General features: G+C 37.8%; 1 protein-coding gene across 9 annotated transcripts in view; it reads right to left on the reverse strand.

The window, feature by feature from the left end:
- RBM33 (RNA binding motif protein 33) overlaps positions 1–21,145 on the reverse strand; it is a 108,462-nt gene that overhangs the window by 62,460 nt on the left and 24,857 nt on the right. For 8 of the 9 annotated variants that reach the window (XM_087730115.1, XM_087730113.1, XM_087730140.1 and 5 more), the window contains exons 7-10: positions 17,033–17,204; positions 9,684–9,892; positions 7,584–7,893; positions 2,283–2,341 (exon numbers count right to left, since the gene is read on the reverse strand). In XM_087730115.1, coding sequence (XP_087586241.1) covers positions 2,283–2,341; positions 7,584–7,893; positions 9,684–9,892; positions 17,033–17,204 — 750 coding nt within the window. The remainder of the gene's footprint in view (positions 1–2,282; positions 2,342–7,583; positions 7,894–9,683; positions 9,893–17,032; positions 17,205–21,145) is intronic. The other variant, XM_087730134.1, reaches the window with a different exon arrangement.

The following is a 21,145-nucleotide window of genomic DNA, read 5'->3' on the forward strand; positions in this document are numbered from 1 at the left end:
GCAGGCTACAAATATTTAATTCTAACCCCACAGTTTTTTAGAAACAAAGCAATCAGAAAAATGAGTTGACTATTACCCTTTGATTAGGCAATCCTAAAAACAAGAGCAACTTCAAGTTATTACATATACAGATATTCTTTCTACAATGAGGAAAAGGATGAATGAACTATAATCTGGAATACTTCTTTGATCTTTTTCAAATGGCTTGTCAAAGTTGTCTAACCATTGCTATATTGCTATAAGTCAACATTTATACATAAACAAGTGAATTATAATGCCACAAAGGCATTTGACATGTGACAGAGCAAAAAAGGTAGTTCTACAAGATAAAGCGTTCAAGTCAAAGCAAATTTGTCTTCAGCTCAAGAGCTAACATACTACATTCAATAAAACAAACATGAGATATGTACACAGTGACACTTAATTCTTAATCTTAATATGACTGATAACCTATGCAAAATTTATGAAGTACTTCATAAGGGAAGTCCATATTATACCCATTTTTTAACTCAGTGAGTCATGGAAAGATTAAGTAACTTTCTCAGGGTCATATAGCAGGTTACTAGCTGAAGTAGGGGAAAAAAAAACCACCAACACTCAGGGCAACCAAACCACAGTACTAGATCCTCTTAGTTAAGCTAGCCCTCCTCCTCTTTGAGAAAAAAAAAAATTACACTGACTCTTTGCTAGTGTGTTGTTTACATAAAAAGGCAGCAAGCAGTCAAGTATTTTCCTTCAGGCAAAAGGAGCAAGAGTCCTACCAAGAATGTTCAATCTATTTTATTCCCTTTTAAAAACTGTTGCATGCAAGATTAACTAGGCTTGCAGTACTTCTCAACTTGCAAAACCAAAAGTGAACAGAATTAAAATTTAATTTCACAGTCAATTTACAAAAAAAATTAATTTCCAATTTCTCTACACCGATGTAAACACACTTCAAAGATGTCAATTACAATGCCTTTACAGACATTCCTCCAATTTCTTTTCCATCCCAAATTGTGTTTATTGGCAAAGCAACTTAGTGTTAAAGGAAAACAAATGCAAGATACTTGTTTTCATAAAAAACAATTAGCATTACTTTTAAAATGGTAATAAGGTCTTCACATAATGCTGAAAGCTGCTGAAGAAAACTATTTCCTCTGAAAACCGCAGTATTTTTTAATAGAAAAATACCTCTGGTTAAATTGTTGATGATTAAATGATATAACATGAATTTACTTAATGAAACTGTGGTTTTACTGCTTAACCTTTTTATACTGCACAGAAGAAACACGGCAATTTAAAAACTCAGCTACTGTACAAAATACGGACATCAGAATTCCTCAGCTAGATGTCCTGTACAAAAAATATTCTGCGTCAAAAACAACCAGGTATGTACCTAGCAATGAAAAGTCACAGCAGGTTTCTGAAACCTGCTTCTTTCAAATATATCTGATCTTTATGCAAGTAATTCACTGTGTGATATAAACATCTACTTTCTTCCTTCAACACTGCACACATTAACAGAGGATAATTTTTTGTGTTTTTTATATATTTGGGATACATAATACATGAGTCTTTATTTGAAAATATTTAAGGCAATACTGCATGAACTATTTACTCTTTTGCTTATTTTAATACTCTGCAAACCACGTGAACTAAAAATTTAGGACAACAAAATTATGAAATTATGAGAAAAGGTCTAGAAGTATGTACTCTGCCCATTCACAGAACTAAAAAAAATTATCAAGTGAAATTAGCCTAGTGAAGCAGCTATGTGCCTTGTTTGTTTTGGAAGTTAGAAACATATGAGAAAGCAAGGTCATGCAATGCCATTCCCATTTTTTACATAAAAATATGAGGGCATTTAAATGTCTGAAGTAATGATAAAAATGAAATTTTGCTGATTTTTGCAATAAAAATATATATATATACACTGCTTTTTAAGCTTAGGGATTATTTCAAATATTCTTTTATTATATCAAATAAAATAAGGATTCTATTTATACAGAAGGAGTCAAGTAATAAAACGAAGCCCATATTCCTTAAGACAAGATGCATTCATGCCTCTCCCACTGGAGAGACTGGTTCAACAATTTTACAGTTAAACAGAATTAATTCTACTCTCAAAAATCCATTGACCTTAAGCTTTTAACAAACATTTTCAACTGCAGAGTGTATTGTCAATATTTACAAATCCTTAAAATTATATTTCACTAGAACAGCTTTTATTTGCTATATTAATATTTCCTTGCAAATGTATGCTTATCCATATCAGAGAAGAAGAAACAGCTGCTACTCACAGGAAATCTCTGGGGTCCTACAGCAGGTCTTGGCTGGGCTGGAACTGGCAGCAAGGGCACTGAAACAAGAAGCGCCTTTTAACACCATTTGTTTTACCTAACAGTTGTTGCTGTTATTTCCAAAAGCCATTGCAGTAAGAAGCCATGATTAAAAATTTACCCTCACATGTCAGAGTTCCTACAATTAACTTTAAGCAACCATTCCCTCCCCCGCAACATGCAACAGGGCAATTAGGATTCTCCTAGTTAATTTACATAATTCAATTCTGCATTTTCCAGAATTAAATTGCTCCTTGTTGCAGGAAGGAAAACTAGAATACTTATTCAGCCAAAGACATCTCTTAGCCAAAGCTGACAGAGACTCTTAACAATAATTTCATGTTTCAAATGGAAGGATACATCGTTAATTTGTCTTCTCAACTTCATGCCCCTCAGGATTTCTTAAGTATCTCCCAGTCTCACCACCAACCTCCCACAACAAGCATGGGCATGAGAGGCTCTATCTGGTATAAATCACTGTTCACAGGAGGGTAAAATGAGGCAGACAGTGGCAATTAACAGTAAGCAAAAACTGCTTCATCGGGCCTTGCCACTGTAATGGTACACACAACTGTGATCACTGTGCTGATCTCAGATGAAAGACTGCTATTTCATAAGGAGACACCAAGAGGAAATACGAGAACCTCTTCCTGAAAAATAACCTCCATAATTAGGATTTCAGGGGCATTAACCTGGATGACTTGTCTATACAACTGCATTTTGAAAGACTAGTCACAAAAAAATTTCCCAAAACATTCACTTAGTATTATGGCATAATGCATAAAGTATCTACTGCTGGATAACTTTGGGGACCAAATATCTATTTGAATCCCCAGTACAAAGTGTAATGACAGACTTCCCATTTTCCAGTGCAGTTTTTTTCCTCATTGAGTTGTCTAAGTGTTAAAAGCACAAATTTTCAATGTTAAACAGAAGGCCTAGATAAGTTAAATAAAACATTTCAATCAAACAGCACTGAACTTGTTTGCTCATTGATTAAAAACTTTCAGTAAGTTTATTTTTCTTCAATTTGTTTTCAGCATTTCTGAAAGTGACAGGGCTAAACATCGCCTTTGTAGACAACTACTGTATTACACTTCAGAGCAGGAAAGATGTTGTTACCCAACTCCTCCCTTAAACTAGCTGCATTTCCCAACAGAAAGTTTGGTAAGATGCCTCAGAAATCCCTTTTTCCTTGGTAACTGAGGCACAAGAACTAATGCATTAGTGGTTATTTTTAGTTCATGTGTATGTCTGGTTTTTATCCACTTTTGTTGAGTACTTGTGGTTTACTAGTTCAGGGACTGACAGGGTAAACTAATCGCACCAGTCTTTCAGCGCCGAAAGACCAGACCGTGTGCAAACTTTGTATCAGGTTACATGAGAAAATTAGTCGAATAGTCTTATCTTGGCTTCTAATGAACATCTGTCGATATCAAACAGCCATGGCCACCTGGAAAAAAACTGACAGGGTGCTCTTGACAGACCTAGGACTAAAACAGTTCAGGTATTACAGGTCAGAGAGGCACTGAGAAAAATCGCATAAGGTGGGAAACGTAGAGAAATGTCAACTGAACAGGGCACTCGTGTCTATTTCAGTATCCTGCCTCTGGCAGTAGCATACAGAGATATATATTTATATATTTTAAGCAAATTAATTTAATACTCATGAAAGATAGTAGTTCAAACTCTGTGCCCTTTCAATCCTTGGACACTTGCTGAAGCAGCAAAGAGGACTCAAAAAAACATTAATTTTCCTGATGTCAAATCTTCCATAGGTTTGAAAAAGTATGTTTCAAAAATAATATGCAGCATGTTGTTAGACACTGCTTTAAGAAGATTATATTGCTTTTGGCTGTAAACTCCAATGCTATACCTGAAAAGATGAAGCAGCAATTCCCATATTGATTATTTAAGAGAATTATAATGTAATTTTTCCCATGATACCAAACAGCTTTTAAAAGGTAAATGACATACTAATCTACTGAGCTGCCATAAACTGCTCATTAGTTCATGTCAATTTTGGCAGCACCACAGTATCCTTGAAATAATATTTATACCACAAATAACTAAGGGGAAAAAAACTCAATACCTATTATCACAGGTTGAATTAGTATTTCATAGTACATCCGTGTACAGTCCTCCAGCATTTGTAAATTGATTGTACTCAGATTTGGACATGTATTCAGCCAAAAATTACTACTTATAACTCAAAACTAATTTACAGAATAGAACACAAAGAGAAGAGAAAACTATATGACAAGCAACTAAAAGACATGAGATTCAAATGCCACAAAATGCACAGCTGAACACCAACTGAACAGTATCTACAGCAGGTATGTGCAGAGGCTCACATAACCGTTTTAGGGGTTTTGACAGACTGAGTCCTTCTTAATCACTTATGAAGCTTCTAAGACTATAAATAGTAGAAATTTGTTTGAAACAAAACTGACTTGAAAGTAACTATTTTTCTGAACCAAGATTCAAGGCTGGGCAGGGAGATGGTGGCCACTGCAAGAGATTTGCCTTTGAGACATCAAAGGAATAAGCCAATGACAGGATTCTTCAACTCACTTTCAGGTGGAAGTAGCTGGCTACTAGAGCTCTTGTACACGTTATTTTATTCACGTGAAAATTTCGTAAAAATTTACAGGAGGTTTGAGTCTATTTTAGAAAATATTGATATACTTGATGCATTTTAAGACTAACTCAAACAAAAAAAGATGTTGAGAAAGTATATTTCTACGATTTGCAGTTAGAAAAAGTGTTCCTGCTGCTGACAATTAGAAGTATGTGAGCTTAATCCTGCCATAAAATTAAAGAGGAAAAAAAGGCCAGTCTACACTAAAACATGACAGTACACCATTAAAATTACCAGAATCTAAGTGTGCATATCATGCACTTCCAGACATGGCATTTTTAGTTTCCAGGCATCAGAGTTTCAACAACAGAATCCTCATAAACTTTGCACCTATCTAACTGTATTCTCCAATGTCTAAAAACCCTCATGTATCTGGAAATATATTCAGCCAAGAACGGGCAGGACATCAAGAACGTGAAGGCAATCTGATCTTCCACACTTCCTGTTACCCTAAAATAAATGATGCTGCATGTGAAACACATCCTAACGCTGTCAACCACCAGTCTCTGCCTATTGGGGCCTCAAGCAGATGGATTAAACCGAGGAGGACTTTTCAAAAGGAAGTTTAGAACAGCTCTCCCTACTCTGGAATTTCTGTCTACCGTTTGCCTGCAGTAACTGCTTAAAAATTCATCTTAGTATGCAAATGCCATTGAAGATTTTCGAAAATTATGCTCCTCTTCCCTGAAGAAGACTACTGATTTCCCACACATTTTTCTTAGGTGTGCAAATGTATACTTTCATGTAACATAACTGTACTGCTGCAGACTGAGACTGAGATGGCCACTACTCTCAGCCACTGCAGAAGACTCAGCTTCCCGTACATGCTCTCTAATGAAGATTAAAAATCTACAGTGATTTAAAAGATTGCATTTAATAGTACGCTGCACACCTATTAGCAGAAATATTCAGTAGTCTTGCTGAGGATTCCTTCAATAAAATGGATGGCACACAGGTATTTCATATGAACCAGCTGCCATCAACATGCATAGCAAAGATCTTCCCCACTGAAATACAGGTCTTACACCATTCAAAAATGGATCACTCATTCTCCAAGGCTGCTCACTCTAAGAGGACAACTAGACTTTTACCAGTCAAGAAATGAATGTGCACACAAAGTCAGCAGTTATAAGAACAAAAAAAAAAAAAAAAAAAAAAAAAAAAAAAAAAAAAAAAAAGACTAGAAATCCAATATTGAAGATCTCCTAACATGCAGGAGGTACACAACTCTTAAAATGAGGATCTGAAAGTAAAGATAGGAAAAAAGACGATGCTCAAGATAAAGCAAGGCCCCTGGAATACTCACGGTGCCACAGATGATGTGGTAAGGCTGAGACAAGCCTGAAGCCACCTGATAATGCGAAAAAAACTCAGACAAAAGAAAGAAGATACACTGGTATACTTCTGACGTTAGGCAAAAGCAAAAATCGTCAGTAGCCATTGCTGGCATTAGGAGGAAACTTGTTCATCTAGATGCAGAAGATTTGTTGACTGTTTCATGGGGGGAGAGAGGAGAGGCATCTAGCATAGTCTAAAGAATTTTTGCTTTTCACAATACAAGAACTGTTGCTTCGGAAATGTTAGGAAAATGCACAGAAGGCATACATCCAAGACTAAAGGACCTTTTGGACTGCTTCCAGATAATCTGTCCTAATGCATAATTTGGTGGGAAGCACTGGTTTTATTAGACAGGAAAAAGTGAAATAATCTCTACAACGCAGCTACTATGAAGCCATCTGTGAGAAGCCTAATAGATCTCTATCAACTGGCAATATCCTACCCTGCAAATTCCTACCTTTCATTGGTCAAATAAATGAAGCAAAGATAGCACTGGCCTGGAGCTCTGCTGATTTAAAAGGGTGAAAAAAACCAGAAAACCTAACGGTAAATATGTATAAATATATATATGTATTTCTTTACTTTGCCTAGTCGGAACAGAATCACAAATCAGAGCTGTATCGGTGTCTCTTTATTTATCCTCTTAGGGATTAAACACTTCCCAAATAAGTTGTAATGTTAACAGCTCTGCTGAGAGCTGCCCTAAAAAGTGTAGCCCAAAGAATGCTTGTGTTAAGTTAGGGAAAAAGTGTGCTTGCAGGCTGCAAATCAAACAATCACAAATGTGGCACTGAAAGGAGAACTGAGGGCAGGTATCTTGTCAAGCAAGGATAGCAGCTGTTACCTTTCCCAGAGCAATTACAGTGCAAGGAGTGCCTCAGTGCACTCTCACTGAAACAGGTGGGTGGTCATTCTGTGAATGCTTCGCTGAAGCTGGAATGACATGGGAAATTATAAACTGCAGTACTTACCTAGTTTTGAAAACTGACGTTTGCTACTTTTAAAAAGCATATTCTGTTTTCAGTTCCCGTTTTTACTGCTCTTTGCAGGCTTTACAGTAGAGTAACAAAGATGATAAAGAAGTTGAAAAGGCTTTACTATTTCAGCTGGCCACAGTCAACATTATGTCTTACTTTAGGCAAAACATTTGTTTCAAGCTTAAGGAAAAAAATATCAGCCTGAAGCACATTTCCATGAAGTAATAAACAAACAAATTGTTGCATCCCTGGCAAAGAATAGGATGAGTCATGCTCGCAAGACTGCAAGGTGTTGAGAAAGCTCACCTTGTACAGGCGTCACTACTGTCCCCTTGAAATGCGGATTTATGTGTATGTTCTTCGGTTGCTGAGGTGTCACTGGAGGTGGAGTCATCATTATTCTAGGTGTTTCTATCTGAGGGGGCATATGTAGCCCTGGAGGAGGAGAAGAATGATGCTGATGCTGTAAAGGAAGCAGAGATTGTAACTGTTGCTGCTGCTGCTGCTGCTGCTGTTGCTGCTGCTGCTGCTGTTGTTGTTGTTGTTGCTGTTGTTGCTGCTGGAACAGACTCCTAACAGGTTGCTGGTGTGTTGGAATTAACCTCTGTGAATGAGTCTAAAGTCAGACAAAAGAATAAAGTCAATAGGCTTTACAGTTAAAATATCCTGACATAAAGCAGCACAAAACCAAGACACCTTTGGAGAACAATTAAGGCCAAATATGAACAGAAAAACTTCTTTCCCATATCATCAACTGGAACTGTTAAGAACCATCAGCACAGGAAAGCAAAGGAACAATTGAAGACATTCATGTGAAGGAGAGGATGGCAAAGAGCAAGGAAGCACACAGGGAATGCAGACATTCATTCACTTATTTTTAACAGTGAAACTGCCTAGTTTCATATGTAGGATTCTGCATATGTCACTGGAAACTGCCATCAACTGCTATAAGGTATATGTGATGACGACCAGAAATCTGAGTCCTAGTATCAAAACAAATCCACTAACTTTCGTCTCACATATAGAAGAGCCTCTCTGAGAAAACAGACCTAACAGTAGCAACAAAAGTCCAAATACAAATTAAGCTACATCCTTAAGACATCTGTGCAGCCCACCTATCCATAATGCTTGAAGAAAAAACTACTTTAAAGATACCTTTCAAAGGTACCTTTCATAACATAGAAGAAAGTCTCCTGCTGCTCAACACTCTCAAACACAAATGGCCAAAATCAGCTATAATTAAAAAAAAAAAAAAAATCATGTTTCTCTTCAGAGACATTCTTCTGCTTCTGAACTCACTGACACCAGGTATCAGTCCTAGCCCAGTAACTTCCAAGTGGCAGTGCAAGAAGAGTCCAAACAGGCAACCTTTTAGCAACAAAGATGTGACACATCGTTTTTTTCAGCAGGCATATACATAGAGCAAAGCAGCTACAAAGTATGCACAAGAAGAAGATATTGTGATGAGCACAATATGTTTACAACATTTAAGATCAAAATAACCAAAGACTGCAACAATACAGAACAAAACTATTCCACCTTCGCTGTTTTAAAAGCACGCAATATTCTACTGCAGAGCTCTCAACCGCTGAGATATCCACCGACTCCTGCTAGTGATCAGCACCTAGAGTTACTGCTGTTGGAAAAAATCCCCTTTGTTTAATACAGATGACCTTGTCCTGCAAAGACATACACAGGCTTTGTTCTACAATCTCAGCTTCCAGTACATTTTATGACAGTTTGCAAAAATAAGTGTGGGCTACCTCTTGACCACACACTTGCTGGGGTTTTTTTTTGGATGGAAAAAGTAACATCTTATAGTTTGTGATACAAAACGTGGCGCGGGAGTCACAAAGCTAAATTTCATCTGAAATCCCAAGATACTAATTTATCTAGTGGTGATTACCGTCCTACGGTTTTCTTTGCCTCTATGGTAGCATGGTAGGTATATACACAGATTTTTCTATAAGTATCAGCAAAAACATTAGTTTGACAAAAAACAAGAAATATTTTTACAGAATCATATTTTTTAAAACTAAATTACTATTCATAATGTGGGACTGAACATGCTTCCATCTTGCATGTAAAGGACTTCTCAGAAGAATTAACTTTTTGCTCCATCCTTATGCAAACCAGTAGGTAAGCCTGATTGCGTTGTACGAGTCGAAATCCACTTTTCATTTGGAGGCCCTGAGATTCCTCAAGTTGAGGCTGGTAACAGGACGAAGCACATACTTTCACAATCACCATGTTATGCAAAGCCCACCTTGCCTAACAGTGCCCTGAAAGATCAAGAAGTGTACATTGGAATATATATTCCACCTTTGTAAAGGTTCACGATTCAGAATGCATTTCTCCATAATTTCCTGAAAGTATGTTCAAAGAATACTAAGGATTAAAAGGTACCATTGTCGATGGCTGGTTTGGCAGCAGTGCAGGCCTGTGATCCTTCATTCTTCCCCTATCATTATTGTCTCGCCTTTGTTCTCCCATTCCGTGGCACATAACTGAGCCTCCTCTTCGCCCTCCTCTCCTTGAGCCATACCGTCCCTGTTTAAGCTGCCTTTCCCTCTCTTCGAATTCAAGTAATGCTGCTTTGGCTTCTGCAGAAAGTTCTGTTAAAAGAGAGAGATGGGGAAAAATATTTAGCTTCGTGCTGAAGAGATGGAAAATATCTGAAAAAAAACATTGCTAGAACTATAGAAGCATCTCTGCAACTAACAAATTTTGCAGGCACTTTGATCTCCTTTAGGTGGCATGTTAACATTTCATTGAAGACATCTTTAAAAGGAAAAAGCACACGGATACTTGTGTCTGTTGCACAGTCAAAAAGCAGCAGGTAAATGAAACAAACATGAACAAAAAGGTTTGGGGGGGTTTTTTGTTGGTTTTTTTGAAATGCTATTGAAGTTTGCCTTATGCTGTAAGAGAAGGCTGTGGCTCCTATCACATTTGTGTTATCCTAAACAACATCTCACTTATCTGCAGAAATGTCAGGCAGCACAGTGAAACCCCCAGTAAACTTTACAGTAGAAGATATGTTGAGTCTTCCGTATAAACGGATTTTATCTGCCAGACTCTTTTGCACATTGGCCTGTTCCAAATAAGGATTTTCTGGTCGATGAAGTGTTTTTGCAGTATGTAATTACTTAATATTTTATCTATTATACGTGGTTGAAGAACCATCTGTACTTCACAAGTGATAATTTCACTTAGAGAGAGCACACTTCAAAATCTGTGCTCAGCTCAAGTCAAATACACAGCCACTGATAACACCCACTCAGCTCACACCACAGGCAAACACCAGACAGAACCCAACGAAGACTGCCAAATTTGCTTGAAACCTGGGACAATGCTGATAACATTAAGAGAAAAAAACCCATGCAGTAACAGGCCCAGGTAATCAAATTGCTTGGAAACCTAGAAAAAGTCTACAACAAACTTCAGGAAACACACTGTGACAGTATGAGCAGTGCCACTCACCAGGTTTCCGTTACGTAAAGGGGATAAACTTTAGCCCAAACACGCAGCTGAGGATTTTGCCATGTGCCAGTCAGATCCCTTGTTACCCTCTAAAATTGACTTCTGCCTCTAACAGGGCAAAATTACTCTACAAGAAACACATTCCTGACAAATAAAAACATATTTTGAATTCATATAAATGGCAGTTAGTGCAAGAATTTCATTTTTCCATTTAAAAAAACCTGCTTTTAATGTTAAAGGAGACTGGGTACAGGGACCACTTTTCAGGACAAAGTGGTTTTACTTGCTAATACTACACGTAATGGCTATAATATCTGAACACCAGAATAAAAATAGTTTGTGTCTGGCAGCTGAGACACTACTACAAAGCCTCCACATCACTACATATGCTCCATCAAGAATACATAACTACAGCAATTAGAAAACTACTAAAATTTTTTGCGAGTCTAATAGCCAAAGCTACTTAAACCACCACCTTAAACATCTTCGTAAGTAATCTCAATTAGTCTTTGAGGTTGAGGATTGACAGAAGGGCAGAAAAGGGCGAGGACCGTGCGTTCCCACCGCGGCAATTGTTCTTACTTGGCTACAAAAACTACCTGCACGACTGAGCTGCAAAGACTGTAAATTTGCATGGCCCAGTTTTCAGAGGCGTTTAGTACCTCCAGAAAGCAGGGGCTTTTTGATTTAAGAAAAAAGTTTAGAACTTGCTGACAGCCTAAGAACACAGCAAACGTGACAGACTTCTACAAGCCAAGGATCTGCCATATAGTCTCCGATTTCATTTCTGCATGTTGGTGATGAGACAAGTTTCTCTACCTCCTTTTCTCTCCCCTCTTTGACACTGCAATTAAGTGGCATAAAGCCTTAATTTACAACCACACCAGGTATTCTTACGAAATGCTACCTTTGCCCTAGCACCTGCCTCGAGAGATCGGCAGAGCCCAAGACAATCAGGCTTTATCAGGAAAATCTCACAGCATGCTTAGAAAGGGGCAAGGAATCACACTCCCTCAAGTCTTAGTATGGTATTAAATGTGCACACTATGGATTTCTGAGAAAAATTAAGACAAATGTACTCTTATCCAAAGCAATTAAAAGCATTAGATGCAACTAAAACAACCACCTTATCCATCTTTAGCTGTCAGGGATGAAAAAAGCCCGTTTAATGAGAAAAATAGAGCTCTGGTTTCAAGCCTCCTTCCTGTCCACACCTGAAGCAAGTTCAGTTTCTTCACAAGCTTGCAAGTGTGAAAGGGCTAATGCGGGCTTTTAGTTGGTCTGCAGGAAAGACAGACCACTAGCTCCCATATACTCATGGGAAGAAATGGTGCCATTACATTGCAAAGCAACAGCTCTCCTCCCTTTAACCAGAGAGGATCCAAATCCTGCAAGGCGTCCTGGGCGTGCTGCTAGTTGGAAAGTCTTCTTTTTTTCCAAGAATAGGACAGGCAGGGCAATTTTTCTGCCATCTTCCACACTACAGCTCTGAACTCGGCAAGGTAGTTTGGAAAACAAAGTTCAGTCATTGCAACAAGTACCTACCACTGATATTCGTTCAAGATGATAAGAAGCTATTTCCTATTAAACAGATTACAAGTCACATGTGAGAAAAGCAATTCTTAATGAACCCAGGAATAGAGCTAGGCTTCCTACAAGGCCAGATCATGTCTGAGTCTCTCAGCCTCTTGAGCACATATTGAAGGACACTGAATACAAACAACTTTAGAAGAAAGAATGGGCTGCTCCAAACAAAATGACTTCAGAGAGCTGTGCTGATTAAGCTTGGGGAAGGGATGACAGCATCCAGAGCAAAGTCAGTCCTGATGATCTTCAATGTGCAGGTACTTTTCACTCTCTCTAAAATGAAAACTAATAAATTGTTTTCCTACTCACTTCACACGTAAGTTGTCAAATTTTAAAGGCTGTGTCTTTAAAGACACAGTCCACGTATTCAGTTTTTCAGCCAGAAAAGTGAAACTGTGTGTAATGCTGACCTTGGAAAAGATATCCCAACCAAAACAAAAACCCCTGTGCATTCACTGCAGCAAGCATCATTACATTCATACCACATCTATGATGAATGAAGTACAATATAACCAATTTGATTTAAAAAAAAGAAGATTACATTAACATCAAGCACACTTCCCCCACAACACGCCACTGAAGGCAACAGTGTCCCACCTGTGAAGAATTTTGCTTACATACAAAACTGCAGGTTCAGAGCCTCAGAGACAGACTGCAAAAGTGAAGACTCATGCAGTGAACTAAACTTATGAATACCCTCAAGTGCTTTATATTGCTGTCAGTCACCACGTAGCACAATATACAGTCAGCTCAGTTATTAGGTGGGCTGTTTATCGAATTTGAGAGCATTGTGCCACACATACAGAGATCAAGGAGAGGAGAGAGCGTGGAAGACAGTTTTGCAGGGAGGGGAGCATGGAAAATAGCCCGTCTTCCCTGAAAGCAAGATCAGACTGCTAATTAGAAAAGAGGTGACGAGCAGAGGAAGAAGAGATCCTCTTTCCCTCCCTAGACTCTTCCAAAACACAGCCAGGTATTCACATGAAAAGGCCCACCGCTTCTCCCTGGCTAAGCGCTTGTGTGCTTTGTGGCCAAAACACACCGAGCCAGGCTGGATGCTGCCATGCCCCCTGCACAGCGTGCGCAGGCTGCTGCAGCACACGGCCACTGGCTCCTGCCTACCCCAACCCTGAGCACAGGTCTCTGCGGCTACATCTGCCTTGGGTGGCTCCCCGAGAGCAACAGCATTTCAAATCCCCAGGTTTGAGAATCCCAGAATCCGTTTTATCCTGGATAATGCAGAGATTTACAACATAAATCACATTCCAGAACAGCTATTAAAAAAAAAAAATATATGCATATGCATTTACATATATATGCAAACTAAATTAAGGAAGAAAGCAAATGTTTTCCTTTAACTTTTTTTCTCCCCATTATGCAGACTTGCAACCTGATTACACTATGAGCTTCTGCACACACTGCAACAAGACAACAGTGAAACCATTCATTTTAATTTCCTAGTTTTGCCTGAAGTCTCAGCCACTAGTTATCAGAGTGAACATAAGCCAACTAAGCAGGATGTAACGAAAAGTACTATCACATCCAATAACCTTTGTTATCACTTTGCAAATGGCTCTGTGTAAGTGTGGAGTTTGGTTTTGTTTTTTAAATTAGGTACAGAGAGAATACTCTAGTTTGATGAGCCATTTTTCTTCACATTCCTTAACAGGTAACTAAATCCAGAGCATAATGACAATTCCAACTCTGAGAAGACTTTAACTACACGCACTGAAAGAAGTCAAATATTTCTCATCAAAGATGATAAACTCAGTATCTCTAGAAATCAATTGCATAGTTGTCCTACAACACCTCTCCTTTAAACTTTTCAAAACCACTACTTGCATTATCTTGGATAAAGAAATGTCTAGAAAAGATCTCAGATACATTCATGAGAATACTGTATGTTTTTACATATTTTTACCAGCACACACTTATTCTCATCTTGACTGTACAGTTCTCACACACAGTTAATGCAGTGAATCAGCAATTATTTTTCTAGTGTCTCTAAGTGTCAAGATTAATTTCACTATCGCTGGTAATAAAATGGTTTCAAATGACATCTTTAATCAGCAAGTAAGAATGCACTCCTCCAATAGAGACAAGCTGTCACAAAAGGTCACCAAAATGTGACAGGATGGAAATTACGTTTGTAACTTCAACTGAAATGTTAATTCCTCTTTAAGTGTTTTCTCAACTATGTTCAGATTTTAAAGTAAGGAGATGTAGATCTGCAATGAAGTTTAATTTTTAAACCAGTAGCATCTGTAAAAATTTGCTCTATAATCTCAAAAGCAAGCAGATATTCATATGCAAACAACAAGTATTTTTTGTTGCTTATCTTTCCACCCCATGGTCAATCATTTGGTCTCTTTATCAACAAATTAACATGAAAAGCTAGTATGAATAGAAACCACTTCATAACAGCAAGATTGTATTTTTGACAAAGATTAGTTTCAAAAAAAGCTCTTTCGTTATAGATTCATCCACATTTGCATCACCTTTTCCTTATATCTCAGAGCTATATCCCAAATCACTTAAACTTAAGAATAAGTCTAAATTCAAATCACTGTTCCTTTAACACTCAAGCTCCACTACAAGGTTTCTCCTCATTGGCTGGTCTTGTCTTCACATTAAACTATAGAGTAAATCCACAGATATCTGAAAATGCATGCAATTGTCATTTAACCTTGCAATTATGTGCAGAGATTTAGCTATTCCAGTGCACTCTTATTCTTAAAATATTCTGTTTTGTAAAGCTACCAGCACCTTTTGTATAAATAAGATATAGTCTGTTCGTGGTATGTAGAAATACGGTCTTATGGCCGAAAACACATTTGGAATGCACCTCAGCTAAAATATTCCTTGCCCATATATATGACCATGTGCCTCTAGAGGGTTCCTTTCAGTCTTATTCTAATCCGAATCCATTCCTGATTATTAAAACAATGCTGAATAAAGGCCCTTAATGCACACTTTGCCTGAAATTGCAAGTAAGAAGAGCTAAATACAAACAACAGATGAGAAAGTGCATGATTTTGAATCAAGATCTGACATCTCACTCACAGCACAACATGGCCTACACAAACACCACTGTGAGAGTCTGGTTCAGCCTTTGCAGCTGACTCCTTGCTGCTCACAAACAAGTCCTCTTAGCCACAACACCTTTGTTACAGAATTAAGGCTTCTTAATTTTTGCAGGCATAGTAAAAGCCCAAATTCCTTGCAACCGAATTAAAGAATTAGGAGGCTATGCAACTCAGAAAAAAAAATCCTTAGAACTAACATCCCTTGCAAAGCAAAGCTTTTAAGGTAAGAGGAAAATTTCATCAGGACGAGTTCTGGCAATCTAGGTATGTGCTCTGGGAACGTAATTCCAAAATGCCCTTTTGTCCCCAAGACACTGACCCATCTGGAAAGAAAGCAGAAGCACCCAGCCACCAAGCTCACACTGCATGGCACCCATCTCAAAGCAATCTCGTGTAAAGAATTCATCCCTACAGTCTGGCGAAACTTGAAGTATCATCAAAAAATACACCTTCCTCCAGTGGTATCTGACAATTAGCCAACAGTATCTGACAATTTGCCTTCATTACCAGTTCACCTCTCATGCATATCTTGATTATCTTCAAAAGATCAGGGCTTTTTCTCCATAGTTTGAATTGATATTTTGGTTCAGTAGCAAAACTATGAGAAAGGTACACCTTTCTGAAAGCAAAACCGAATATCTGCCCATCTCCCTAATATCACCTTTTTAATTTGACTTTTTATTATTATTTATTATTATTACCACCATGGTAAAGCCAACATGAAGAGGCAATATAGTTATCCCCAGCGGGGCAGGTACAACACCAGCATCAGATACTTGAGTACACAGGACACATCAGGGGTCTTCAAGTTAACTCTCAAAACCATAAACCAATGTGATTTTATTTATAGACTAAAGAAAGCTGCAAATCTACTGCTTCTACTGAACTAGCAGTGGCGAATTCATTAGCTACATGGAGCAGCGTTCCTAGAAACAAACACACTTGTGTTACACTACTCAAATACGAAGAAAATATACCCTTTTAGACACTGCCTAAAGAATCAAGGTGGTGTAAAAGATCCACATTGTTCCATGTTAGAACAGCTGAACCCAGAAAACAGGGGTTTCCATATTTTTATAACACACTCCCCAGCAAGCTACAATTTCTCTAGGCCAATCCAACAGCAGGCACACAACGGTTCACAGCACGCTTACGTTCCTGGGGGAAAACAGCAAACACGCAGGTACTTCACAGCAGAACAAGTAACAAGATTTGTGTTATCAACTGAAAATCTTCCAACGATGGAAGTCCAAAGGAATTCCTTAAAATGTATTCCACCACAATACACAGTGAAGCACGGATCAGACAGCTGCCGCTTGAAAACAGGAAAGCTTTTAAAGACAAAAGTCTCAATGAACAAACATTGCACTGGTTTTCAAAATATGATACGCTTAACCATTACTCCCAAGGAGACAGACACTACACGTACTACAACAGACTACATATGACTTTGGACAACTTGGATATAGGCCAGTCTAAGTCAGAAGGCGACCGTTCTACCTTTTGCCATTAAACTCTTTTCTAAAAGCTTTGGCAAGCCTGTCTTTTACTTTCTTTTATTACAGCTCTTCAAAATAGTCCATTGCCACAAAACCTCACCCAAAGTTTCTGGAATGTTTCTCCTTTCTCTTGTCACATCTGAGAGCCTAATTATCGTTCCTTCTTTCCGTTCAGTTTTGAAACGTAATCGTCCAGACTCTTCGTCATCATCCTCTTCTTCATCAGATTCTTCTTTTGCTTCTTCTTGAAGTTCCAGAGATTCAATAGCTGCCTGAATCACAAAATAGAGGACACGCAAACTGAAAAATCTACTTTCTTGTGATCAATGAGTGTCAAGAGACAGCTTTCTTTAAAGGTCCCATTATACAAATTTTGCTAGCATTATACATTATTCTCATACATAACTCAGTGAACATTTAAGAGCTTGGTGAATTTTTTTAAAATATAAAGATCTGAATTATATAATAAATTATACAGCAAAATCTATTGAGAAAACATATTTTGCTGCAATATTTCAGGGAATATGTAAACTCCAGTTAGAACCACCATCTGACTAGTAGCTACTTTTGCACACAGAGTGACATTTTATCACTGAATTGACTAAGGTGCAAACCTGGGATACCACCAGATTCAGGTAATACAAACATTAAATAACTTTTGTTTTTCCATTTTATAACAACTGTCAGTAGCATGTTGTTAAAAAAAAAAAACCAACAAAAAACAGATAACCTCACATGTCAATTTTTTTCCTGTAGATATGTATAACTGTACTTGTCTTTACTTTTTCTACTCTTTGAACACTTCCCAGTTTTAATTCAGCAATTGATGAAGAGAATGGAGAACAGGATTGGATAAAATTTGAATATACTAAACTTGTATATTAGAATACAACTCCCTTGTCCTTATTTACTTTCCAGTTCTCTCCATAACAGAGAACATTTATTTAGATGAAACAATGTCCTAAATGAAAATGGATCACTCTCCTCCAAATTAAAAAAGAAAAAAAAAAAAAAGTCAATTTCATTTTCCTGTGCTGGCATGATAAAATTAATGTTCAGAATGTTACACAAGTTGTATTTGATTTCTAGAGTTGAAAAATCTAAATGTCCTAATATAGTACTATTTTCCATAACATATTTGGTTACTGTGTATTTGGTTATTTCTTGTACAAGCCTACTTGCTCATTTCTTAGAGCCTGCACATGCATTTTAATTCTTTGCAAAGCCACTAAATACATCATAACTTTTATGTGGCTTGAGGACAGTTAAAAAATGAGCGAAATAAAACATGCAAAAAATTGTTTAATGTTCTAATTAACAAAATTGGTGCAGTAATTCATATGAAAAAGGCACAGCACGTGTGTCAGTCAGGTGAGCAGATACTAAGTCACAAATCAAGAAAAAGAATTAATGGCAGAATGGTGCAAGAGATTGCAAATTCCCTTATCCAGGAGCCCAACTTCATCCAAAACCAAAAAGAAACATGGGAAGCAAGATCAGAGACAGGATCTGGCAAGACAGTTTCTACTTTAAAAGACAGCACACCATATGAACTCCTGCTCAAAGCTTCTCCAGCTTTGGTCTGGTGAATAAATGATCTGCATACTTAGTTACTGGGCTACTGATCTGAAGTTATTTTAATTTTATCATCTCCTTATCTCAGAATGTGTTTTATCCATTCCAGGCAAACATTCAAGCACTACATTTCCTGACCTCACAAAAATGCTTTAAGATACAGCTAAGAGAATAGCCAAAGTTTACAAAAAGCTTTAAGGCTTAATTTAAAAAAAAAAAAAAAAAATATATATTTACTTTTATATAACAGCTTTATTCTATCAAAAAATGCAGCTAACAACGGACAGGATAGCACGCAAAAAAAACCACAACATCCTTCAAGACTACAAGAAATCCAAACCTCAAAAACAAACTCAAATTGAGCACAACTGGTCTGATTAACATAACCGTGTATAATCAAAGCACCTCTGAGGACAGGCAGTTGAGACTCATGGAACAGAAGAGGGATGTTAGCAAGGAAAGAGATGCTAACATGGTTTAATAAAAACAAACAAAAACAAGGGAGAAAGACACAGTTAGCATTTTACTTTCAAAATAGGGCCTCCCAAAAGAGAAAGGAGTAGCAACCTCTCTATCAAATCCATGTTTTTAAATATCATAAACCCTGTAATTTTACTGTCCCAATGTTGTCTTTAAAAACTTCCCCTTCAGGATCAAGATTCAGAAGTCAGAACTGGAGTGGCTGCTTTGCAAGACATGCTCTCTCACTACACTGAGCCTCCTGCTTTACTTCAGAGCATAAACCCCAGACACATCCACTCTCTATGTCGATGCCCCTTAAAAGCTACATTGGAATTCCAGTTTTTATTCACCAAAACTCGTCTCAGTCACGTAATCTCATCTGTGAGTGCAAAACTTACTCGCACAAGGTTCTACATGTGGCTCAGACTAGAATGGTTAATGCAGTCTGCATTGTCCCGAAAAATTTTGCAATGCTTTAATGAAATGCTACAGAAAATACCTGTGGAAACTCTGTTGCCTTTTGATAATTATTCATTCTGGGGGAAAAAAAAATGTATCTATTAAAAAAAAAAGCAAGTTGTAACAGACTACAAGACTTCTTTCCTATGCAACAATAAAAAACATTTCTCAAACTTTTCTAGACCAGAACTATTCTATTCTTAGCTACTTATGGCAATTCTGTAGTCTTCTGGGTCTAACTCACTTAATTCATCAGTACAATGCTCATGCCACCTATTAACAAACAACAGCCGTACAAGCGTTAAATATCAAAGACAAAAAAAAAAAAAAAATCAAAGGAGCTAATGAAAAAGCAGGCACCAAGGAAAGGCAGTGCTCGAGAATGCTAACTGACCCATGTCCAAGTCTGATTACACGTATTATTGAGGGATTTATATTAGTTGTGATGGAGACACAAACATGTCTGACAGCTAACCATATGTTCTCTACATACAGCTCCAGGAAAGGTTATCTGAGCTGTGTAGGAGCATACACCCTTACCCCGCAATTTGTTCAATAGCTGTAGCATGCAAGACTTCTTTAGATCATCTTTTCCAACTTCCAGCCTAACAGGATGAGGTGCTTTGCCAAGATTACAGTATATGAATGGATTCTATGTTTCAAAACAGATTTATACAGGAAAAGACACAAGTGCAGACATAGAGTTAATACATACTAGTACTCACAGGATTCTATTTAATAGTTGCTAATCATGAACATCTCTGAATATACATAAACAGCCCTTGAACGGCCACTTGAGGTCACTTGACTGGACTAGCCAGCCAAGGCTTCTTAGCAGCTGTCCTCAAAGGCAGATTAACATTTCCCATTATGACACTTTACACAAAGCTACCAAAGAGCTTTGCCGACTCTTCCTTATGAAGAAAAATAATGACCTTTCTTCTATCACAAGGTCAGTCTCTTCTGCCATCCTCATTAAATAATTATGCCATAAATCCCAGTCACTGACCAGAACTCCCCACGCTGGGTTATGATCTGCTATGGAGCAAGACTGAGTGCTCCTGCTCCAAACAGCTTGCTGTGCAGTTGCAGGACTGATAACAGACGTAGCCCAAGGAAAGCAGGGGAAAACACTAGTCAGCATGATAAATGCTGATCTTAGCACAGGATCCTCCTAAACACGGGACTGTCAAGTGTTCAGGAGAGTTTTGTGCCAGAGAGTGCTACGATGTACAGAACAGGTAAGCACTGTGAAGGCTAAACCAGATGCCTTCCACGTCAAACATTATGAAGGTGAAACAAAGAACTTTTATTAACTACCTAGAAAATAAGCAGTGGATGCTTCTACCAGAGGCTAACACTAAAGCAGCAGCAATTGCTCAATCCTAAGGGATCAAGAAATAACAAAGAGCAGATAAGAAGATGTTACATCAATTCCAAGGGCACCTCCACAGATGAAAAACAGGAATAAAAAACAAACCTATAAGCTTCTAAATGTGTTTAAAACTTGTTGTTTTGATTTGCACTCTCTGAAACATTTTCCTCCAGGCTGACAGGTAGTATCTTCTAACTTGAACAAAAGAACTAAAATGCTAAGTTTTGGCTAAACACAGATGGAACAATTCAACAGACAGACACATTGGCCTTTTTTTTCCAAGTCTGTATTCTATCAAAAGAAAAGCAGTGTGCAGCACTTCTTCATGATTTGCTTGATTAA

The sequence above is a fragment of the Nipponia nippon genome, unplaced genomic scaffold (assembly GCF_047370975.1).
Source record: "Nipponia nippon isolate SJK-2023a ecotype South Korea unplaced genomic scaffold, ASM4737097v1 scaffold_1, whole genome shotgun sequence".
Classification (NCBI taxonomy): Eukaryota; Metazoa; Chordata; class Aves; order Pelecaniformes; family Threskiornithidae; genus Nipponia; species Nipponia nippon.